This window comes from Euprymna scolopes, chromosome 35 (genome assembly GCF_053919585.1).
Source record: "Euprymna scolopes isolate OS-2025 chromosome 35, ASM5391958v1, whole genome shotgun sequence".
Lineage (NCBI taxonomy): Eukaryota > Metazoa > Mollusca > Cephalopoda > Sepiida > Sepiolidae > Euprymna > Euprymna scolopes.
Genome location: NC_136516.1, coordinates 67,080,165 through 67,105,855, shown reverse-complemented (window position 1 = coordinate 67,105,855; position 25,691 = coordinate 67,080,165). Strand labels below are relative to the sequence as shown.

Genomic DNA, 25,691 nt, shown 5'->3' with positions numbered 1-25,691 from the left:
AATACAAATATGATTAAAAATACTTAAATATTATTAAAAAATACAAATAATATTAATTACGAGCATAGACCCTACATTACTAATTTATACATCTGAAATGAATAAATTAACTTCTAATTTCTGAAAAATTGATCAGTTTACAATAGACACATCATGCACGATATATATGCAAATATATACGTATGTATTGAATCAGTAAAGGTGAAACTGTTCCAGTTTATATCTTAAATTGCTTCAATTTGTGTCTGGCATTACATGTCTGCTTTGTATTGTCTCCTATGAACCTAAATGCTTAGTATATACACATTAAACAGCGTTTCAAGCGAACTACATAAACATTTATGTATAAATATTGATGAAAATACAATCTCTTTTTCAAGTTCATTCGTTATGATTAAATTTCATCAGCTTCTGGTGAGAGAAATGGAATAAATGCACGTAATTATATTGACGCAAAATGATCAATGAATCGTTTTACAAAACATTGCTATGATTATCTCCCTTTTTCTAACTGTTGTTTTTACCTTTCTGTCTCGGCCGACATATGACCGTTAGTAAAAGGTTAAAAAGAGAGAGAACAGACGAGGTAGCCATTACATAATTCAAGCTTCAGGATGTAATTCAAACGAAGTGATTTTTGAATCGGAATTTTAAACATTCCTCATTTGATGTCTGCGAATTGGTAAGAAATTTAATTTGCATCAAAAACCAAAATTGCGTCATAATGATAATGAATTACGTGAACTTGAATCTGTCTGTCTGTCTGTCTGCTGTGTGTCTCTCTCTCTATAAATAATTATTAAAAGATAACAAAGAGAGAGAGAGAGAGAGAGAGAGAAAGAGAGAGAGAGAGAAGGGGTAAGAGACAGAAAGAGAGAATTTGTAGATTCTACTGTCTCTAAACCTTTCTTTCTTTTTTCTTTCTTTAAATAGATCATTGTTATCTTTCAATAACTTACACTGCTGATAAAAATTTTAAGACCACTTAAAAATCTTAAAAAAAAACAAACTTTTTTAACGATAGATTTTAAACGCTTCCAACAAAAAAAAAGTTTCTTTTTAAAGATTTTAAGTGGTCTTAAATTTTTGATCAGCACTGTGTTTATATATATATATATATATATATATATATAAATGTAAGTGTCGGTCTGTCTGTATGTTTGTATGTATGTCTGTCTGTTTGTCTGTCTGTCTGTCTTTGTACATTTCCTTACACAATTACTGTCAATTTTCAGTCTACAGGCTCGAAATTTGATATACAGGGTACTGAGATTTGAGAAAATCTTTGTAATCGGTTTTCAGCCAGAAATTTGGCTGTTAAGGGGTTAAAGTTCAATGATTTGACTTTTGAGAACTCTACCAAATTCCTTCAACAAATTTGGGTCTAAACACTCGAAATTTTAGATATAGACTCCTTGGACATGGATCTAATTTATTAACTTGATTTGAGCCCAAAACAATAAATGTTAAGGGGTCATAGTATGTGGTTTAATATTTAAATTGCGTATGTTCAAATATATAAATTCCACTCAGTACAATGGAAAATATGCTTTGTGTGTTGGTATATACTCGAACACAGTTGAACAAGATTGTGTAGCAAACATTTGTAAAAAGGTCAATAATGCTAATGCATGTTTGAACATGGCACACAATGTTCAAAATGGCGGCCTCTATTTGCATGGCAAAAAGATTTAGACGATCATATGCAGAATGATGAAATGCCGTGACACAAACGTTGCGCCTATTGAATATTTGTGAAAAGAATTCACAAAATGGGGTTCCTCCTGGGCTCCACTCTCTACCTGATCTAATGAATGATCTTCCAAATAACATCCTAAGATCATTCGTTGGAATTTATGCTGACGACACTACATTCTATGGCAACACATCGAAGGCTGTAAATGACAAAGTTCTCTTTGACTCTTTCTCATCTGATCTTCAGCACATGGTAAAATGGGGAAGCGGTGGCTAGTAACTTTTAATGCATCTAAAACCAAGCTCCTATCTTTACATCATCACCGCTCTGATCCTCATCTGGCATCAATTGAAATGAATCGTTAAGTAAAAGTTAAAAAAAAAACAAATTGACCGCTGCGGCTACTACAAATTGCTGACAATTTTTGGTCTAAACATTTGAAATTTTACATAAAGGGCATTACGAGATAAGGCAAGCTTTTTAATCGGTTTGGGTAAAAAATTTGAGTTACCAATATACAAATGCATGTATATAAGTATGTTTGCATTCTGCCTAAAACTTTCGAGAGAGGCGACGGAATTTTACAAGATCAGTATTGTTTGACCTTTAAGACGACAAATATCGAAAAATTGTCTAAAAACATTAATATCTTCACCTTCAACTGTGCACTTTTCTACAGGGGGTCGCTTTTTTCGAAGATATTGTCGAAAGTCATCCTCTCCTTTTGATTGTCTAGCATTAATTAAAACCTACGTCACTTCCGGTTTGACGGTGATCGTAACAGCAAAGACGTCAGTTTTTTCCCCATTCTTTTCCTCCTTTGCGATACATCCCCAAATACCCGGACTCCTTAATGACTAAACTTATTTTTTGAAATTTCACAGAAATGTACTTTATATGCCTGACAGTGTTAATAGATATATTTGTATAGGAATGCCTTCGATAAGTATTGATAATCGAAAAAATCCGACGAAAGAAGGAACAGGCAATTTTAACTTAAGTTAACACCTTACATTATAAATGCACCAAACTCAAATCGTCAAATCGTTAAAGTCTTAGTAAGACTTATGTTATTTAAACAAAGCATACCTTAACTAAAGTACTAGAAAAATCGTACAAATTTATTTTATCAAATGTTTATTAGCCATTTGGAACATTCCATTTTCAATCAAGCATAATAATAATATAGAGCTTTTTATTTTACTTTAAACAGCAATCTACGCCATGCATGCCTCGAGGCCCCACCTCTCCCCAGCGCAGCTTGACCGTTTCTCGGAATCGAACCGCAGACTATATGTATTACGGCTTGGTGCATTATCTGTTAAAGCAGGAAGCCATAGATCATTTTACTGTTACTTTCCATCGCTATAAAACTTATGTGGATTTTTTTGTCGATTTTTCTAACGATAACACGATTAATTAGCGTCTTTAACTTGAATACTTTTTTTTTTTTTTTTTTTTAGAAATCTACAGAGGTTTAAAAGCGATATGAAATAACATCAAAATGACCTAGGACTTCGAGGTGTAACGGATAATGGGCAAGACCATACTACCTACGGCCTGAGGTTTGATTCCCAGAAACAGTCAAACTGCGCTGGGAAGAGATGGGGCCTCGAGGCATGCATGTCCGTAAATTGCTGTTTTATAAGTAAAATAAAAATAATAAATAAATAAACTATTGTTTGTTTCCGTCCAAATAAATTATGGGCGATTTTCTAAGAAAATAAAAAGAAGATCTTCAAGGTGAAGATGCTAAATAACCGTATTATCGTGTAAAAAGAAATAACAAAAAAAATCTACATAAGTTTAAAAGCAATAAAGATAACCGTAAAACGATCTAGGATTTCGTTTCCTAATGGATAACTCACCAAGACCGCAATATATATATATATATATATATATATATATATATATATATATATATATATATATATATATATATACACAAATGAATAGTTTTACAACATTATTTATTGCTAAAGTTCCTATATATATATATATATATATATATATATATATATATATATATATATATATATATATATATATATATATATATAGGAACTTTAGCAATAAATAATGTTGTAAAATTATTCATTTGTGTATCTCAGTTAATTATATACAGGGTATCCACAAAGTCTGGCTGCATTATGTAGCCAGACTTTGTGGAAGTATCCTGTATATATATATATATATATATATATTAATGAAAAAATAACAAAGTGTTATGAATGAAAAATAAATGTATTTACATTGAAATTTCGCACTCGATATTCAATGAAAATACAAATGAGATCCTCGTGCTGCTTCGTGTCAGTCCAATTGTCATCTTCGGAAATCCCTTTATCTTCACGCGTTGTTAAACACAGTTTCAACTGTATTTCACCTTGGATGTTTGATTTTGAGGAACGACCTTCGAGTTTGTACCACTTTTCGATACCCGATGAGGGAATGTCCTAAAATAAAAGAGTAAAAAAAAAAAAACGCTTTAAAACATTCCTCATAGAGATTAATGCAGTAATATAAAAACATTAATAGCGTAAAATAAAAAAGAAGAGAACAGTTTAATAAAAAATATCTTTGTTGACTTTTTTTTCTCTAAAACAATCGTAAAATAGTGAATTGCATTGAGTCAGCCAAAGCTTTATATTCTAGAGAATTTTAAACTTTGACGTTCGTGGATTTAGAAAGTGATTTTCATATGAGTAACGCATAATTACTAAAGAAATTCAAGTTGGTAATATTAGCATATTGTGTAGAAACGCGGGTGGTAGCGAATATACCAAGATTTAAAAATATATTGTGTAGTAGAGGTGTAGTGCACTCTATACGGGCTGTACACAATTGACTTTTTACTACAATTCATACACGTAAGAGTACTAAATGCAAAATAAATAAAGCAGGCTCCTTCAGTCTTGGACAGACCATGGATAGCCACGAAGGGTTGCTTGCGCTTGAAATTTTTGTGGCAAGAGTTGCGCAATCCTCAACCACACTTCTCCTGAAACGACATCGTAAAATACCAGTGGCAAGTGAAGTACAGGACGACTGAAAACAAATGCCGAGATAAGCGGGAAGTACATACAGCGCCTAGAATTGTAAAATGATCACCCATCTGGTACTGACCAGGCTTAACGTTGCTTAACTTCGGTGATTTGACGAGAAGCGGTGTGTCAACGCGATTATGCCGTATCGTACTAAATACACGCAATATATATTTAATTGTTGTTATATAAACATTATTATATCTAACCTAATACGTTACTAATAATTATAACAGCCATTAAGAATATTTAGTGGTGTTTGTATAGCGCGGTTGTGAGAAGCATTACTTTTTCTTACACCAGTTATTATAAAAATATTATATTCACCATGTGAATTACGATGGAAATAAACTGAGAAATATATGGTATGTAATTTTGTTTTATGCAAGAATTTCCCGAAATGTGTAATTTATTTAGAGGGTTACGCATGGTGAAAATGTTTAGTAACGCAGGTCTAGACATTTTTCGGCCATTTTCTTTTAACTAAGAAATAAGTGATTAGATGCCATTCATACGAGACAACGCTCTCCATTTGATTCCGTATGGCTTCTTACCAGAAAACGCCACATGTAGTAGGTTCAGAAAATAGTATTATCCCAATTTAAGGGGAGATGTTGGTTGTAGATATAGCTGTAGTTACAGGTAGAAGCACAAATATGGATGACGTATTAACGTTGATCGTCTTAAACTAATCAGTTGGATCGCACCAAGATTACCAATGATTCAGCCAGATGTTGACACAAGAAAAGATAAATGATCTTGAAACATTGTTTTGAAAACCGGTACCATTAAAACCTTTAATGGCCATAATAATTGCTTTTAGCAGTTTACTCACTTTCTCTTTCTTTCCAGTAAATAAACGTTTAATGCTTTAAAAAACGTTGGTCCTTTTTCTCAGTTCCATTTCGTTCACAGCAAATATTTCCAATAGAACATCTTGAACCATAAATTCTGAAAAAGAACTTGAATGCCTACTAGACACTATCATCGAGTGTCTGAGGTCTCTCTGTACAGGGGTTTGTCAGAACAACCTGGCATGAGGATATTTTTCCCTGGGTAAATATTCAAAATTACAAAGTATTCGCTGCCCAAATAAGATTTATTCGACATGACTAGCCAGCACTGGATTTTACGAGAAATGGTGCACCTTTTTCAAGTGATGTTACTTCAAGTAACAAAACTAAGCTGGATACTCCACCAGACTAGATGAATTCTTGTCCTGAAATTCAGTAAGACTAGGAGGTCACAAATAAGTATACTACATATAACATTTAAATGGTAAATTGGAGAGAGGAAAATTATGTTCTCACTCGCCGGGTTCGGATCTATCGACTGGTGTTATTCGTGACACCCTGCAATGATGAAACATTAGTGTCCGTAGGTATTTAATAATTATTATAGTTAATAATTATAATTATATATATCTATTTACATAAAGTTACATAGTTGTATAGCTTTATATATTTGTACAGGATTAACTTCTAAAATAATCAACCGATTATTATGTATTTGGGACACAACTACTAAGTGTAAGGAATCGTAATCTGGGAAATATTTAGCTTCAAAGAAGGAACAAATGGGTGGGAGCCGTTCGCGAATATTTAGATAACTCTGCTCTTTGTGAAATTTTACCAATAGGCATTAGGCAGCAATTAATAAATATCTCTCAAATTTCAGGTTCTTGGGGGTATTTTAAAGGGATTAAAGAACATATAAATATTATCTCTCATGTGAAAATTCAAATATTTCTATTTCGCATTGAATTTGATGAACAGATCATTAACACAAATTAAGCAAGATTCCTTGAAGTTCACTTAGTTCTAAAGACCTCTTAAATTTTAGACATTTTTCTAGAAAAAGTCTTATACTGAATTTCTATCAAATTGAAACAAGTATCATTATATCTTGATTTTAATATTCCTAAAAATTGCGAAAAACTGTTCTGTTAGGGGAATTAATTTTAATTGCCCTGAGACAGGTGTCCTTCTAGTGTCGAACAAAAATGAATTTAATCATTTGTGTAACTCTCTAAGCCGATCGTTGCACATAAATATGGTTTTGAAATAAAAATGTGTATGGATGAAAAAAAAAAGTCGTTTCATGAAAAAATCATAATCGATTTGAAGTAATAGATCATTTTCCAACGATCAAACCATGACTATGTTGGACATCCGTAGAAATAGACTTGGTGACTAGAAATCAAATAAATTGATATTGTCTTTTTATTATTATTAAACCGTTTGTTGTTGATATAAAACTCATAATGCTTAAAAACATAATTAATCAGTTGCATATTTAAGGAATAAAGGAATATGGATGATCAAATACAATCTTCGATGTTTAACTATGGAAACGTCATATAATTATTCATATGTTTGTTATTACTAATATTGAAGCACATTCTATATTAATAAACTCAAGACAACGTCATGTGCGTGCGTGTCCCGCATCAATGTACTTTTGGTAATAGCACATTGACTTGATTTTTCAGTTGGTGCAGTTATTTATGAGAAGAGATTATTTTTTATGATCAGCGCACATAAATGTGTCTACGACAATATAAAATAATTATTAACAACTAATAAAGTAGACGCCGTGTTTATATGGAAACGTTTACAAACATGAAAAATGAAAAATACAAATATAATACAAGTACGAGGATTGTTCCAACAGTAATGTCTCCTATTTTTTTTAAAATTCCTCTCGAATAAATCAAAGGGATTGCAGATTGCATTGTTATGATGACTGAACTCATGCATTCATGGCCTGAAATTTTAATATTTCTGTTACATATATTGACGGCGTAAGACTCTTAGTAAGTAGCCCCTTTCATAGACAGGCACCAGAAGCAGAGATGCGTCATTGAATTCCTGGCAAAAGTGCATTGAGAATGATGGTGACTATATAGGAAAATAAATATTTGAGCAGAATCTGTCACTCGTTTTAATGGTACCCCTCTGGTCTTCGTATCTCTTCAAATTTTTGATTTAAAAACATGAAGATTTAATTTTGAAACGACCCTCATATTTATTAATTAAATCATTATTTATCATTAAAAAGAATGCACAAAAGCAATTTAGAAGTAAGCTGTCACTTCATGCATCGGCAATACAACAATTCTTCATTTGAAAATAATAAAACCTTCACACGCTTTTTTCGTAAACATCTTGCAAACGTTGATTACTTTCGTCAAGGAGGTTATATTTTCGGTTCCATTTGTTTGTGTACTGCTTATCGTCCAAATCGCTTGATAAACTGTGACCAAACTTTATCAAACAATGTTTATCAAACATAACTTAGATCTGATTTAATTTATTGGTTACCGAAAAGGTAAAAGTCACACTTTTAGCAAAATAATTCATGTCTGTTCATTGACTCGTTACTTCACCTATATCATAGACGATGTATATAAATTTGAAAAATCGGGATTTCGACGGAATTTTAAAAATATTTTCCCAATTGAATAAATGCATCCGATTCTCTTTAATAACAATAATGACCATGCCAAATTTCATCATGATCAGATATACCGTTTTTTAGTTATAAACTTTTCCATTGCATAACATCTGAAATAATTCTACAATATAGTAGGGTAATGCTCTTGGATTATTGTTGACAGGCATGACAGCGATTATGCATAAAATTTACACCGTGATAAATATAAAAAAAATAATAAAAATATGAAATGACACAGGCTTGAAAAAGATTGAACTTAGTATTAAAAAATCAAATAAACAAAAACAAAACAATGCAGCAATCATTTAGTGTTTTGTATTTTGGCCAGCGAGAAAGCGTGTTTATTTTATTTCTCCTAATTCTTCAGAAGAGTCCCGCCATTATTTTTAACGGAATGAATACGTGCACCTAATTCTAATTCACTAATTCTTCGTCTCAACATTTCAGTTCTTATTCCAATGAAACTTCCAGGAATTGTTAGGATCAACGCAGAGAATTTTCACATCTCATTTTCATTCGCAAAATCAAAATATTCGACATGAAAGCACTTTTGCAAAGATAGTGAAAACACGACCCAAAAAGAAATGTTCTTTCAATTTCGACACCAGCAAAGTAAAAAAATGGGAGAGAGGGTAATGTGCGAAACAAAAATGGAACTGAAAATACAACGTAGAGCTCGTTTATGAAGTAATCTAATTTTATATTGCTTTTATGTAAACTTCCTTAGGAACCAGAGATGAGAGATCAAAGATCATATGATGTCAATTTTGACCTCACAATAGTTCTTACAATCGTTAACATCTTTTAGAAAGAGAATCGTAAAATCCGTCCCTGAAAGTGCATTTGTTTAAATATTTCTCTTTATAAATAGCCTTTTATGTGCATGCAATAAGAAGGGAAGTAGTTCATCTTCATGATGATGATGATGAATGATGATAATGAATGATGATGATGGTTTTCGATCATGTCTGGAGAAGTAGCTTCCCCATAGTTTATGTCCATTCAGAGTTCATATCATAATGGTCACACTAGGCATTGCGGGTTGGCGACGCTATATTGTCCATAGCTAAGTGTAATACTCACTCGCTCTTTAAGATACATATCCTGATGTTCCCAAATTGTCACCCATTCAGTACTGGTTAGTATGTTTTAAAACAGACGCTAACAAAAAGTTTCTAAATAAGACGACAACTGTTTTTTCTTAAGTGACTTTAATTATAGAAATTGTAGACAGGTTAAATTTGGATGCAACGAACAAAGCATGTCGCCAGTTTTAACCCAAGAAGAAGAGGGGGAAGGCGGAAGAGGAGGAGAAGGAGGAGAAGTATTGATGATAATAGAGAACACACAAGCAATGCTCATGTAAATATTAAGGTTGTTAAGAGAAATGCATTTTGAACAGATATATAATATATAAAGCGCAATTGTTAAATGGCATTTTTACGACACTGTTTGTATGTCCAGCTAAAAGTTCAAACATACACAACAAACCCCTACAAAGTTCTTGAATCAACATAACCCCGTAAAAATAATATTAAAATTTAGAAAAAAAATTGGTTGGAGTCAAATGACTATTTATATCATTGAATATTATCAAGAATGAAACACGATTTTTAATGCTGATACAGCATAGGATCTGAATTAGTAACTCCGTTTTTAATTTACCGTTTTTTAACTATTGTCATTTTTTTACAAAGTTTTAAAAATGCTCTTGAGGTATCTTCATTTATTTAGCGCTTTCAATGGAAAGAAACGAGAAAATTAAAACTATTGAACATCTATTTAGTTTTTATGCTTAGGCAACGCTCGATAGCCCTGCTAATACAATATTCTTACACGTGCTTTTTAAATTGCGTCGGCGTATTGTAGATATTTGCCGCGTGGGTGGAGATTTAATAGAAGAGCACCGTACAGACGAGTCTACCAAGTGATGTTTCTTATTTTCATTTATTTTAAGACGAACGAGTGGACGCTGCAAAAGTGTGGGCGAAGTAAACAGTGACATGCGCAGTGCGTAGCTGTCAGGTGTCTCTCCACGGACGTAGCTAGGAACGCAAAACTCGTAATTAGAGGAGTTATTAATATCGCAAAACTAATCGATATACGTTGACCGCTTTATGACATGTCTTAACTTTACTCACCGTTTCACTCTAATATTTACTAGCGGAATTACCTGTTTAAGCCGGGTAAGAGCTGAGTCCCTGTTACAATTGGCGGTATATGTGCTTATAGTACACATCAACACCCTTTTCATCATTTAATATCCATATTAAATGATGAAATCTTATTAACTTTAAAAGCCTATAAAAATGCAGCTTCTCACAGTTTCATAACAACGCATTATTTCACAAAGCCATTAAAAGCAATATATTATAGCAATGTAAAAAGTATACGCGAAATGTCGAAATCATCTCGTCACTTTTGATGTTTTTTAAATATGGCTAATGTAAAAAAAAAAAAAAAAAATGGTGCAGAACGAAACAGTCATAAGTCTGTTCGTTATATTCCAAAAGTTTCTCCATATCAGAGGCAACTCGTCACACTCTAAATTACACGGTATTATTATCAACTCACTGGGAGTTCTCACACTGGTCATCAGTGATTGCTCACTGATAATAACCGATGATGTTCCCTAGAGTCTGAGTGACAATAAGTCTCTCCAGATTTCCAGAACTCACTACTCCTTCTGATAATAATTGCAAATGATTTTTGCTGTATCACAACAGCCATTTACCATTGACTTTTTGCTGGCAATAACCATGAATCTTCTTTAGAGTTAAGCTTCCCCAATATCTTAGTACTCTCCACACTCTTCCAGTGCAAGTCTGGCATTTGCTCTCTCTCCTCGGTCTCCCATCCTCCTGGACTCTTCACGAATCATTTTGCATAGTATCAGTTGAAGCTAATACCATCACTTTATTTCAATTTATTAATTAAATTTTTTGAGGTGATGGTGGTGAGGGGAGGGAGTACCGATGGGGGGTAGTTTATGAAATTTCTGTCAGTTTCAGTTTCCTTAGGTTCATGTGATGGTGGTGTTCTATATTTTTCTTTTTATTTCTATTACAATTTCCATTTGTCTGGTTAGCGTTTGCAATTTTATGTGGATTAGTTTCCGCGTTCCAGTATTGTCTTAAAGATTTCAACTGCTTTCAAAACCGCCGTTGCCTCAGTCTTTTCTTTGATTCTACCTTATCCTAGTATTTTTCATCCCAGTTTCGAGATTGTTCCTAGTGCTCTAGACATTTGATCATTATTAAAATGTCAACTTTATTTTTTATAAAGATTCAAATATTGTCGAACAAATTTATATAAAAAGGTCTGTTTTTTTATTTTTAAATTGCTATGAAACGCAAAGAAGTGAAATTTGGTACACTGGAAGAGCTTAACAAACTGCCTTATTTCCAAGATTTTTGTGGAATTTGAACTAATATTTTGAAAATTATGCTAATTTTTCTGGTATTTGTAAGTGTCTATCACTTTATTGCAGGTCTCCCAAAATGCATGGAAAATGTTGATTGACAGCTAGTGAAAAGGAACATGTTGTTACGGGTTTTGCAGAAGGTATATCTCTCGTAGATCTAGCCAAGGATCTTGGAAGAAATCGAAGCACATTGTCTTCATTCGTTAAAAATCCAAGCATCAAACCAAGGAAGGACAAAAACACAAGAAAGTCAGTTTCTGCTTGCGAGGTTAGAAAAATTCACAGTCAACTTATCAAGCAGCCGGGCAGCAACAGTGCTGCTATATTTGACAAGGCTGGAATACTTTTCTTGTCCATAAAGACACGCTGCAATGTCTTAAACGAAATTGTAAGAAACATAAATCCCATAGCTAGACCTGTTTTAAACCCAGCACATAAGGAAAACGTTTGGCTTGGGTTCAGAAATACATGAAAACCAGCTTTGAAAATGTTCTTTTCATCGATGGACCAGATGGATCGGGTCAAAGTTTTGAGTCCTCTGTATTCCCTACCTCTCATCGATTCCATCATCAGCAGGGAGGTGGAGGTGTCGTGTTCTGGGCTGGAATAATCTGCGATGAACTAATCGGACCATTTCGAGTGCCAGAATGTGTCAAACTGACAAACCAGTCATAATTTATCTTTAAATGAGCATTGGTCAGCATGGCTTGGTGACCTTCCATTGGTGCATCACCGCAAATTGATTTTTATGCACGACATCCCACCTTTAATCATTAGGCATTAGTGGTGAAAATTTTATGACATGGCCACCTTGTTCTCCAAATATAAACCCAATTGAGCAGCTCTGATCAATAATAAAAATGAAAGTTTATGAAGGAGGCGTTCAATTTTCGACGAAGGATAAAATTTAGAGGAAGATTTTGGAAGTTTCCTATAGTGTCACATCATCTAAAATCCGCCGATTGACATCATCAGTTGACAAGAAGTTATTCAAAGTATGGGAGTTATGTTGATAAATAATTATTTCCTTAAACAAAATAATGTGAGATTCGTTCTTGTTTTTGGTTAATATTCTTTACTGGATATGTTCCTAATTTCATATAAATAGAAATATGAAGTTAGAATATTGTTTTAGTACCGAAAATATACATTTTTAGACATTGCAATGAAGTGATACACACGTAAAATTACCAGAAAATAGAAAAAATTGCATAATTTTCAAACTATTAGTTCAAATTCTACAAAATCAGGGAAATAAGGCAGTTTGTTAAATTCTTCCAGTGTACCGAATTTCACTTCTCTGCGTCTCATAGAAATTTAAAAATTAAAAAATATTGATCTGCAATAAAGCGATACACAGGGTTTAGTATATGTTTAGTATGGAAAGGCCAACATAACCTTGGAATATTTTTAAAATGTCATTTGTACTTTGAAAGATCAACATTAGAATATTTTTTTACAAATGCCAATAATATTTTGCAGTAAAAGGCCAAAATAACATGCGAATATGGTAGAAACCAGAAACTTTGTATGAAAAAAACCAACATACGTTTGAATATATATTAAATATCACACTGAAGTTGTATGAATAGGCTAACATAGCTTTAGAATAATTTTAAAATGTCATACTTTGCATTAAAAACACCATATTTTAATGTTACAATTACTTTGTATAAAATGCCAATTTTGACATTTGCATATTTTTGGAAATGTTAAATGTATTTAGAATGAAAAAAAATAACGTAGACGTTTGGACATATTTTAAAAGTTGAGCTTATGTTGTAATAAATGGAAAACGTAAACGTTTGAATATTTAAAAAAATTCAAACTTATTTTTGTGAAAATATCAAAGTAAACGCTTCAATATTTTGAAAATATAAAAATCAGTTTTGTATAAAAACGCTGTTTAGATATATTTTAAACGTCAAATGAGGTTGTATGAACATTAAAATATTTTAAATGTAAATTCATTTTTTTATGATGAAGCCAACACACAGGTTTCGACATCTTTGGAATGTAAGGCGTACATTATATGAAACGGCTAACATAAGCGTTTACATATCTTTGAAATGTAAAACTAATTTATGTTCAAACAGGCAAACATATACACGTGAGTAATTTATTTCTTTAGATATTATCTCCATTGTTTTAAAATCATTTCGTCTAGAGATAACTATAATTATCTGTTTGTGTTTCTGTATTGTTAAGAAGAGATTATTCACATTATTAAGATTTTTAGACCACTGTTTTCATTTTGTGTATTGTTTTCACAACGTTTCGGCCAATGTAACCCCCGACCTTCTTCTGGAAGGACACGTGGCGTAGTAAATAAGGTATTTAGCAAAATGCAGATACGATTTACGCTCTTTTTAGAAGTTGAAGGTTCAATCCTCAGTGCGAATTAGGGTTAGGATTTCTACTCAATCATCGCCGACAGAACAAGAACATGATATACATCGGATTAAATAAAGTGCTCTCCCATACAGATTTCCGAATTCGACAGAAAGATTCCCAAGTTCGACAAAATACATCGGAAGAATATGGAAGTTACATCGTTCGAAACGTTGTGAAAAGAACACTGAAGATCATCTATGTATCTATGTTATTATAGATTGAATAAAACTTCATAGATATGTTGTAATCTCCTAGATTTCATGACAAGATATTGGGGTATTTGTTGAAATTGAAAACTTACTTTGGCTGGAATATTGACACAGCCGAGAAAATCATCCACGCTGCCACTACTTCCTTTTCTGGCAGATTGAGCAACTTGTTTGAAGAAGCGCCCTAAGCCCTTGAATCCGGACACTTCATTCAACTTTTTGGCGGCTTCGAACACCGAATACTCGTCATCGTGATCCCTTTGGAAATAAAATGATAAAAAATAGTCAAAATGAATGAATTCAAATAAATAAATTGGTATTTATACTCGTTTATTGAAGCGGATTATGGTAAATGTGAATCGGGCAAGGCGGAAACGAAAAAAGACTTGGAAGTCACGCAACTAGAATCCACAACCGAGGGTATCATCCTGAAATCTAAATTACCACGAAACAACTGTTAATGAGGATGTTTATTTAACATGAGCTCATTAGTTACACCCAGCATTGAATTAGCAAATATACATAAGAATTATTGTATGTTAAAACTAGTTTCAAACATTGTTGATACACAATGATGTAAAATGTTGGATTTGTTTATACACATTATAATTTTTATGCGTTCAATAAATTAGTATAAGCAGATTTTCTATTTATGTTAAAAGAATTAGTTATTTTACTATAAAATTTGTTTAGCGAAATAATTCAATAATTCTTATGATGGTAATCTATTTCTTAATAATATATATATACTAGCTGTACCCGGCTACGCGTTGCTGTGACTGAAAACAAGCAAACAAACAAACAAACAAACACAAAAGTAATAAACAAAGTGTATGATTCTTATGTTCATGTTCTCAATACCTGTGCATATTGCTTTGTTGTTTGGTCGGTAAGGTAGTAATACAAATATTGATGCTCTAGTGAAACCAGTAGTATTTAATGAATTGACATGTCGCTGTAATGAAAATATCCAAAATGCACGCAAAACGATAATGTATAAGTTAATAATAAAATTTCGCAGGAAATAGAAATGTAAGCTATTTCTTATGTATTTACGACAAATGTCACGTGACAAAACAAAAATAGCCACCGAAAGCATTTGCTTAGTTGTATCATGGAAAACATACATTGACAAAAAGAATTTGTTATAATTGTGTTTGTAAATAAAATTCAACTTTTTACATTAACGAAGAAGCACTCTTTTGTATCGGCAGACCCATACAATGAAACAACCCACATAATTTGAGCCAGAAAGTTACTTGTCCATGCCAACGAAATTTAGCACTGTCTGTATACAGTCGCGGTAACATGTTTCCGCATACGGGTAGGACTTGTGGCGCAATGGATAACGCGAATGACTACGGATCAGAAGATTCCCGGTTCGAATCCTGGCAAGTACATAATAATTTTAATCATCATTTTATCCAACGTTTACTAGTTATCTTTACCCTTAGTAAGGGTATTTTTGTTTTTTCATTGATTTTGTTTTGTGAATATGGGATCCATACTCCGAGTTCACAAGGTAAGCGTTGATGGTGAGACGATGTTGAGTGTACTCGATTTTGTGTTTGACTCGGCATTGTGTGTGCCGACGCGGCGCAGTCGCTAGTATGTAATAAATGTGTTTGCAAAGTATTTAAAAGCAAAAGTTGTGTTTGTCTTTGATAACGCACGCTGACGCGAACACACGCACACAGAAACACGTATGCACGATTCCAACAGCCCCGAAAATGTAAACAAACTAACGGGCCGGAAATAGCTATTTTTCTCCGGAGAAGTATCAGTTTGTATTACTTTTAATATTTCATATTGCAAAGTATGTATAAACAGAAGTTTTGTTTTATATTTACGAACGCACGCTGGACAGAACACAAAAATGAACGTGTAAATTTACTGAATATCTAAATATATATACTTATTTTTCTCCATAGAAGTTTTTTTTAATTGTTATTTACATTTTATATTTTGCTGCTTTGTTACATGATCTCTCTCCCGATCCCCCCTCTCTCTCTCTCTCTCTCTCTCTCTCTATATATATATATATATATATATATATATATATATATTATATATATATCTTATATATATATATATATCTCATATATATATCTTATATATATGTATATATATATTATATGAGTTCCTCTATATTTACAACAATATTGAGTAAATAGGTCAGCAGTGCTCATATTACTAGAGCTTACAATATAATACTTTTATAAATGTTATGAATTTACTTAAAACATCTTTATTCATACAATTGTTTCTGCCATATTTCAGAACATACCTTTTGGTGAATAATAATAAGTTCAAGATACGTTTTCAAAAGATTTCATCAGCAGGAGCTTTTCATCAGCAGGTGCTTTTAATCAGTAGGTGGTTTTCATCTCCCATCAAGTTAAACTCAGAAGAAAAACGTTATCTTAAAAATAGTTATCTTCATTTCAGTTAGATATTCCTTACAGAACAGTTTTCGTTGACGAAGAGATTTGCATCATCGCCAATGGAAGCTGGTGGTTTCACTTGCCATAGTACTCAACCTACGAAGGGGTAAGACAAGAGAAAGAGAAAAAGAGAGCTTGTATGTGTATAAGTGCGAGTCTATCAGTGCTTAAATGCTATTGAGATGCCAACGTTTCATATTATAACTTTTTATGAAGGTCTATTATGGCTGGAGCAAAAACTATTCAATATTGATAGAGTGTTTTCATGTGTGTCTAATGATTGTAATCGATAATCGATCTTTCGAAAGATAGCCTGCGAGCAAATTGCAATAACAATAAAAATGTTTCTATTTTCTTCTCGGTTTATATCGACATTTATTTTCCTTTCTTTCTCCTTTTCCATTTTCCATTTCATCTCTAATTTTCCCTTCCAACATTTTATTGTTTTCATCCTCATCACTATCTTTACTCTCTATTACATCTTTCATTCTTAGTCTCTGTTTACATCTTATATTCTTTCTCTTTTCTCAATATGTTACTATTTTATTTCTGTCTTTGATTTTTCTAATTATTTTTATCGGTTGGTATTATGCTGATACCAACTGTACACCTAACAGAAGCGTTACATTAACATTCATCACTGTATACCAAGTGACGTTAACATCGCTATTAATAAAAATAAAAGTTGTTCGAGACAAATTTGATATATTTTTATGTTACTTCATTTCAAGACCATTTCAAGTATTTAATAATGGTAAGTGCAACAATAGCTTTTTCTGCGTAGTATTAGTGGGTTTGGTGTCTGGAGTGTATGAAAGACTCTAAATCACGAGGATATTGAAAGAGGACTTGCATCAAGATGATTTGTGCCGGTTTAAAAATTCTGAAAGTGCCTAGTGAATGCATTGACTGTTGAGATATGATATGAAGTAGTAGCTAAGAATAAAGGGTCATGTACACTTTGGCAAGAAATTCAGATGATGATGATGATGATGATGATGATGATGATCATCATCATCATCATCATCAGGGCGGGATCCTTGCCCGGACCAATGTAACTCTTCCTCTCCAGAGTTTCCTGTCTTCCATCAGCTGCCTCAAACTTTCAAGTTCACAGTTGGCGTTTGCTGCATGTACGTGGATCTAGGTCGCCCTTTGCTTGTGCGTCTGTATCGTGGAATCCATAGCAATACATCACTCACCAATTCATGCTTTCTTCTCAGACAGTGACCGGAAAATCATAGGTGTCTCTCCGTGATGGTATTAGATATGGCAGGTAGGTTGCCATAATGTTGCTGCTTCGTGGGATGATTTTAGCATACGGGTGTATGTGCCGTCGAGTTTCCTTTCCTATCTTTTGGTGAGTGCCCAGACCGTAGCGCCGTACACAAGGACAGACTCTACCACTGCCCTGAAAAACTGCTTTTTTAGTTTGTCAATTAGCCTTGAAGTCCATACTGAACGCAGCTCATCCAATGCGGCCCATGCTTTTGAGATGCGAAAACTGTGGAAACTATGTTACTGCCCAAATACGTAAACTCAGCGACTTCCTTCAGTGTTATTCCCACCAGAGCCCTGATCTCTCCTTCCACATTGAAAGGCATAACCTTTGTCTTATCCTCATTAATGTGGAAACCAATGTCATTTGCGGACTTTTCTAGCTTGCGTAACAGTGTTTGAACATCAGCAGTGTTATTCGCGAACAAAGCAATGTCGTCAGTGTAATCTGCATCAGTTATGTGTGCTGATTTATGAAATCTGCTTCTGGGTTCATTTAACGTGTTGTGTATATCAACGAAGGTTCAAAGTACAAAATCGAGACAGACAATGCAAAGATGTAGAACCCCTGGTGCGGATGTCGAAAACTTCAGTGTCCCAATTAGGTGGCCTAGCTATTGCTCGAGTGTGCTCGTATAGCATCGTCATAGCATTAATGACTTCGTTTGGAATGGTATATGCTTTTAATATGCTAGCCATTTTTCCTGTGGCTTCACTTACATCCTTCTTGATTCATGTAATGCTGTATATAATCAAAAAGTTATTCATATATGGAGGGAAGGATGTATACTTCTCTTCCCCAAGAAGGGTGATCTAAGCATACCAAGCAACTACACAGGAATAATACTCACCCCAATTGCAGCAAAATCTACAATGCTATGCTTCTTAACCATATCCAACCAGAGTAGCCATTATACAAAAAGTAGCGATTTGGTTGGTTTTAGAGAGCTTCTCGTTTGATCGTTTTTATCGCTCTTGTCATTGTCAAAGTTGGGTGTTTATTGAATATCAGAAAACAAAGTTCTCACAAGTAGACTCTTTATCTATGTGACATCGGAAAAGTCCGTCGGATATAAGTACAGAGTTCCTTTCCTAGCGTTACATAGAACTACAGTTCTCGCGATACTATATAACTGTTGCTAAAGCAGCAGGTCCTAGTGTAATGTAAGAGTTATTGTTATGTCCAATCAGAAACAACATCCAAACAACCTGTTATACCTACACCTTCAACCCAGATCAGTCATGTGAAACACGTGCCTTTAAATTATCAGATAAAAAGAAAGATAGATGGCGGGGCGACACTCATTTTCCTAGTACGAAAACGAGGTTAAGCCCTGTGTATCTTTGAATTTTCTATGTGAAAGTGTCTAACTAATAGTCAAAAAGTAGTGCTGATCGAGTAATAGGCGATTCCGGGCGATAGGAAACACCAATATACTCCTTAAGCAATTGCAGATTTGCATACCGGATATATTTTGTTCGTGTTTCCAGCTCTAGAAAGTTTGTTGACAAGATCTATGGACGCGTTCTTACCTCAGCGGAATCAAAATCAAGCAGAGATTGTGTTTTTTAGGTGGATGATCCGAGCTTATCTATGGGTCTATCTTATGAAGTGGGATACTATTCCCGGCATTTCTACAGGCATTGCTTTGTTGCTTTGTTAGAAAAGCATAGTTTCAAGTAAACGTTACATATATATATATATATATATATATATATATATATATATATATATATATATATATATATATATATATATTAGTGTTGGGACGATTAATCAATATCGGAATTGAGAATTGGAAAAATCGGAACGTTTGTGAGTATCGGAATCGGTATCCGAATCGGAAAAATTATAGCTTAATTTCCGATTCCAAACCGGTTCTTTTAATTTTTTTTTGACAATAAAAAATGAAACAAGTACAAATTGTCTTTTTTTATTAGAAGTTGTTCATTTAAAATATAAGATTGAGAGGGACCACAGAATGGGTTATAAATCTCATTTACAGATTTAACGTATATTTTCAATAAATTACAAAGAAAAGCTTTTGAGAAAAAATATACACGAAAATTACCTGCGGGCTATGAAAATTTACAAAAATACAAAAAACAAAAAACAAAAACAAAAAAAACAACATAAAACAAACACCAACAAATCTTTAATTAAATATTTATAAGTTTTAAAAGAATTGGAATCGGAATCAGGAATCATATCGGAATCGTAAATTTAGAATGGAATCGGTAATTGTATCGACACCAGGAAAAATTTTGGAATCGTCCCATCACTATGATTAGGAACCACCCAGAGTTATGCATTTCTCCCATCGTTTGATGCAGCTCTGGAGACCATTTTTGTAGAACACCCCAGGTTGGTTCTACAACCACGACGTGACTTCAGAAATCAAGGCTGCATCATCTGGCAAACGCTTTCCTTTCAAAAACAACTTCATGGCTGGGAAAAGGTGAAAGTCAGAGGATGCAAGGACGTCAGGAGAGTAGGGAGGATGGGGGAGGATTTCATAACCATACGTCCGTGCTTCTGATCTGGCAACATGCGAGTTGTGGACCGGAGCGTTGTCCTGCAGGAGGAGGGTACCTTAGCTGATCTTGCCCCACCTCTTGATTGCTTTCCTTAATTTCCTCAAAAGTGAAGCATAATAGGCTCCTGTAATTGTGGTACCCTTTGCCAGGAAATCTTTCATCACTACTCCGTCCTGGTCCCAAAAGACTGTGAGCATGACCTTGCCAGCGGAGGGCTGCACCCTTGCCTTCTTTGGAGGTGGTGAGTCCAAGTGCTTCTACTGCATTGACTGAGCTTTTATCTCTGGATCATAGTGATGGACCCAGGTTTCATCCTGTGTAATCAGTCTTTTGAAAAACATTGACTCATCTTCTTGGCACATTTCCAAATTCATCCTCGAGAACTCGACGCGTTCCCGCTTCTGGAATGGTGTGAGCAACCTGGGAATCCATCTGGCAGACACCTTATGCAAATGGTCATGAATGATAGTTTCTACAGACCCTGTACTAATCTTGATATCTTGGGCTATTTGGTGAATAGTAATGCGCCGATCTTCCAAAATAGCAGCCTCAACTTGACGGACAGATGCCTCATCAATGGCAGAAGGGGGCGACCAGGTCTGGGAGCTTTTTCCACAGACTTCCGGCTATGTTAAAATTCACGATGCCAGCGTTTTACAAGGTCATATGATGGGGCATTATCTCCATAAGTTTCTTTCATTTCATCAAAAGTCTCCTGTGGTGTGCGTCCTTTCAAATACAAAAACCGGATCACTGCTCGACATTCAACAGGCTCCATTTCACACCTGACTCAGTTCAAACACCTGTAAAACAGAAACCACAATTAGAGCTGTAATTTGCCACATAACCCGTAGAGATATAAATTGTTGCACATGCAAAATTTCAGCTAGATCAGATAACTAGAAGTGGGTCAGGGGCATTATTTATTGCACGCCCCTCGTAATAGGATATCAATCATTTTTACAATTATAAGGCAACCTAAAGCACGTGTTTGTATATTTTTCTGGTAAGCGTAAATTCGATAATTGTACTTTCTATTTACTATTAGTCGAAGTGTTATCTAAAAAAATGTAGTGTAAAATAAAATAAAAATGAATTAAAACTAATAAAAATATTACCGGCCATACAAAATGACTACAATGCACGAGTGCTTGAGAAAAATATTGAAGATAATTGTCTACTAATTAGGTAATAATAATAATAATAATGATAATATTATTAATCTTATTGTGTTAATAATAAGAATTATAAGAATAATAATAAGAAAAATGATACCACAAACCGAATTACTCATTTCCTGTTCATTTCTGTTACGCTATTCTAAGTCAAAAGAATAATAACTGTGGATGAGTAGTTAATTCTATTCTTGTGATTCAAAGAAATCAGGCTCAATCTGCTTTGGATGAATCTCGCACTAGGTACAGGTAGATACCACGCTGAAATTACTATTCACAGAGAAAATGTATGAGCGGATAAAATATAATCAATGCGAACGAAACATATCTTTAATTTATGAAATAGCGTCAATAATCAGATTGAAGCACATACAAAGTAAACTTGAATGTCTACTAGACCTTTTCTGGAGTGTCTAAAGTCTCGCTGCACAGGGGTTTATCAGAACAACCCGGCATGGGGATATTTTACCTAGAAGTAAACCCCGATCAAATATTCAAAATCACATAGTATTCGCAGCCCAAATTAGATCTCTTCGGTATGGCAAAACACACTAGTTTTTACGAGAAATGGTGCACCTTCTCCCAATGATGTTACCTCAAGTAGCAACACGAACTTGGGTACTTCACAAGACTAGATAGATTCTTGTTCTGGAATTCAGTAAGATCAAAAAACCAAAAAGGAAAGATATACTAATACACATAAAAATAGTCAATTGGGGAAAATTATGCCCCAACTTCTTTTACTAACTCAGTATTTGAGAGATAAAGAACTGTAATGGAACATTTGAATACCTATGTATCTTATATAGAGTCCAAGTGTTACTTCAGGTAGTGGGCTTGTGCGACTGAAGAAAAATGGAACAATAACAAAACTTTGTACACAGCTTTTGTTTACGGAGCTATGCCGGTCATTGACAAAGGGGAAAAAATTATATTTTTCATAGCTATAAAAGAAAGACTGTAAAACACTTAAATGCCTTAGGACTAGGATAAAAACGTGTTATCTGGTATGTCTTCTCCAAAATATGGACAAATATTTCTTTACTAGTGAATTTTCTTTTAAATATTTTAATCCAATCAAAACTGCTCTATTTTGGGAAGTTGGGTATCCTATACATTAAAAACCAACCTTGTTACCAACTTCGACTTCATAAGAAATCAAGTAAATGTGTTAATCAGATGGTTTTATTCAACCAGATGGTCCAACCAGATGTATTTCAACCAGATGGTTTTATTCGGTCTGTCATATCTGTAGCATAAAACTACACTGAAGGTTTGGTAATTTGGTAATTTTAGGAAGTGTAGTGATCATACTTTTAGTTTCTATTAATCATAGTCCTTCTTTGATTCGGGCCATTTAAAGTACCATCTATCGGTGACATACAATCTGAAGTGTGTGTGACATGAAATACAGCCGCTATTGTCCACATAAATGTACATAATAAATAACTAGTTAATGCTAACAGGTTTAATAATGTAAGGGATTACGGACTTAAATCATAGCATTTTATTTTAATAAAATCACATGATTCAACATTAAATGTACAAAAACATTTGGTATGCTATAAAATAATGCAAACAAATCATTTGGAGGCAGCAAATTGTTTTCTGATACCTTCGTATTGAAAGCTTTAGAAATGAAATCCCGCGATCAGACACTGTCATGAGAGAAAGGGCGACGGGACAGGTCTAGTCTGCATGGCGTCTAACTTATTTGTTACCTTTTAAGGCCATGTACAACTTAATACGCCCAGGTAAGAAATCATAAAAGGCAAAGAAATGAACTTTAATTAATAAAAGTGCAAACACAGCTAATAAAGAAATAATTTTGTATAAAGTTGTGTTGTGTTTGTTTCTAGGTATGTAACACAGAGAGATACGTCATGAATAAAACATTTAAGATATTAGAAACTTGAAAAACATATTTTTAAAAACAAAATGACTGTTCAGCATTATAAATGACTTTTAAAGTAACTATTTGAAAGAGACTTTTGAATCACTGATATAAGAAGATATGTATGAACAAGATACCGAAATGTCTGCTAGACATTTACATAAAAAAGTACTTATGTATTTTATGAAGCCGTGAAGCTGTCATCGAACCACATAAGAATAAAAAGAAAGCATCTTTATGTTTTTGGATTGTTATTCTTTAATGGGATTCAAAGAAAGCAGTTTTCACTTTCCAGTTTGAGCCATAATTACTGAATAAAGAATAAAGATACTTTTGTTTTTCCACCAGATGGGGAAGAGAGCGGACTGGAACAGTTTGTCTCTTCTGCCTTTTGAGATGCGCCATGGCATAGCAAAAAGAGGCTCAGTATGTCATTTTCTCGCGCTTCATTTTCATAAAGACAGATTGAATTGACGAATTTCATTTCATCCGTCCAAGAATATCTATGAAATCTAATCAATATGCCTGCCTCTCACGTTCAAGATAAAAACAGTATTTTCTTTTTTTTCTCACACTAAAGTTTTAAATATCATTTTCTTTTGTCTGATACGCTTAAGGGTTAAATAGTACTTTAATTTTGTCTGTTACGCTTAAGTTGTACATTTTAGCTTATTTTGCCTGTGACGCTTAAGTTTGAATTATTATTTTTTTGTCTGTCATGCTTCACATTAAAATAAGATATTATTTTGTCCGTTACCCTCAAGTTTTAAGTATTTCTTTTATCTGTAACGCTTAAGTTTTAAATACTATTTTCTTTATTGTTATGTTTAAATCTTAAATAATATTTATTGAATATGTTACGTTTAAGTTTCAAAATATTTTCTCTTGTCTGTTACGCTGAAGTTTTATGTGGAATTTTCTTTTTCTGTTATCCTCAAGTTTTAAATAATATTGTTTTTGTTTGTTACGCTTAACTTTGAAATAATATTTCCCTGCGTCTGTTACACTTAAGTTTTAAATAATAGTATATTTCATAATATTTTATAATATTTTATAATATATTTTGTAATATTTTCTTTCGTTTGTCACGATAGGTTTGAAATATTGTTTTTGTTTGCTACCCTTAACATTTAAATAGTACTTTTGTCTGCCATGATTAAGTTTCAAATATTGTTTAATTCAGTTCCGCCACGAAAATAATAAAAAAACGAAACAAAACAAAAAAATCCGCTAGAAATACAGCAAAATTTTCCATCAATATGCAGATGAATTAAAAAATAAATTTCAAATTTTATGAGTGATATATTTTTGTCGATATACCCTTTACCACATGCAAGCGATATTATTTTGATATTTTTTTTACCACATATAAGAGGTATTTTTACCACATGTAAGTTCATATTTTTTGACAGAATGTTTGCTTGGTAAGAATCTATTTAATCACTTCAAAACAGGAGGTTTTCAAAAATTTATTTACTCTTCTTAGTATAAAATATATGTTTCGTAAATACAGATTAAATGAGCAGTCTTAAGCATGGGTTATTTATTAAGTCCCAATCGAATCTTCAACAAAATTCTATTGGGTCTCCATTCTCCCAAAAACCTAATTGTAATCTTATAATGTTATTATTTTTTCTTCTTTTTATTTTATGTAAGTGGACAATCACGGTGCAGTTCAATAAAGATATTTTCATTAAATCATTATATTGGTTTTACTAAGCTTATTTGATGTATTTGATATTTGATTGATAAATTTTAAATTAAAAAATATTTTCTATTTAACGGGCCTAAGTATGAAAATAGTAGTGAATTAAATTGAGAATATTTTTATTTGTTTTTAATGCAGTAATATTAGTGCGGGAAAATGAATGAATGAATGTGTGTATACGATTGTTAACCATCCCTTATAATATGCGTATGTAAACATTTAATATATGAGGAATAGTGTGTGAGAGTAGTTATTTTACCTTACCGAAATGAATTGCTTACCGTAGAACTAAGCATGTACATTGTCTGGACGATTGAAAGTTGGGGAGCGAGGAAAGAGAGTTTTACGCATTGTATTGATGTTACATGTACATGAGCTCGACCAATTCCTTGGGTAAAAAGGAAAGCCTGTCGAATCATAGGACAAATAAT

General features: G+C 33.3%; 1 protein-coding gene across 1 annotated transcript in view; it reads right to left on the bottom strand.

The window, feature by feature from the left end:
• The window catches only part of LOC145259891 (BAI1-associated protein 3-like), a 2,054,292-nt gene that overhangs the window by 230,849 nt on the left and 1,797,752 nt on the right, over positions 1–25,691 (bottom strand). The window contains exons 10-11 of the mRNA XM_080117785.1: positions 14,316–14,481; positions 3,949–4,152 (exon numbers count right to left, since the gene is read on the bottom strand). Coding sequence (XP_079973911.1) covers positions 3,949–4,152; positions 14,316–14,481 — 370 coding nt within the window. The remainder of the gene's footprint in view (positions 1–3,948; positions 4,153–14,315; positions 14,482–25,691) is intronic.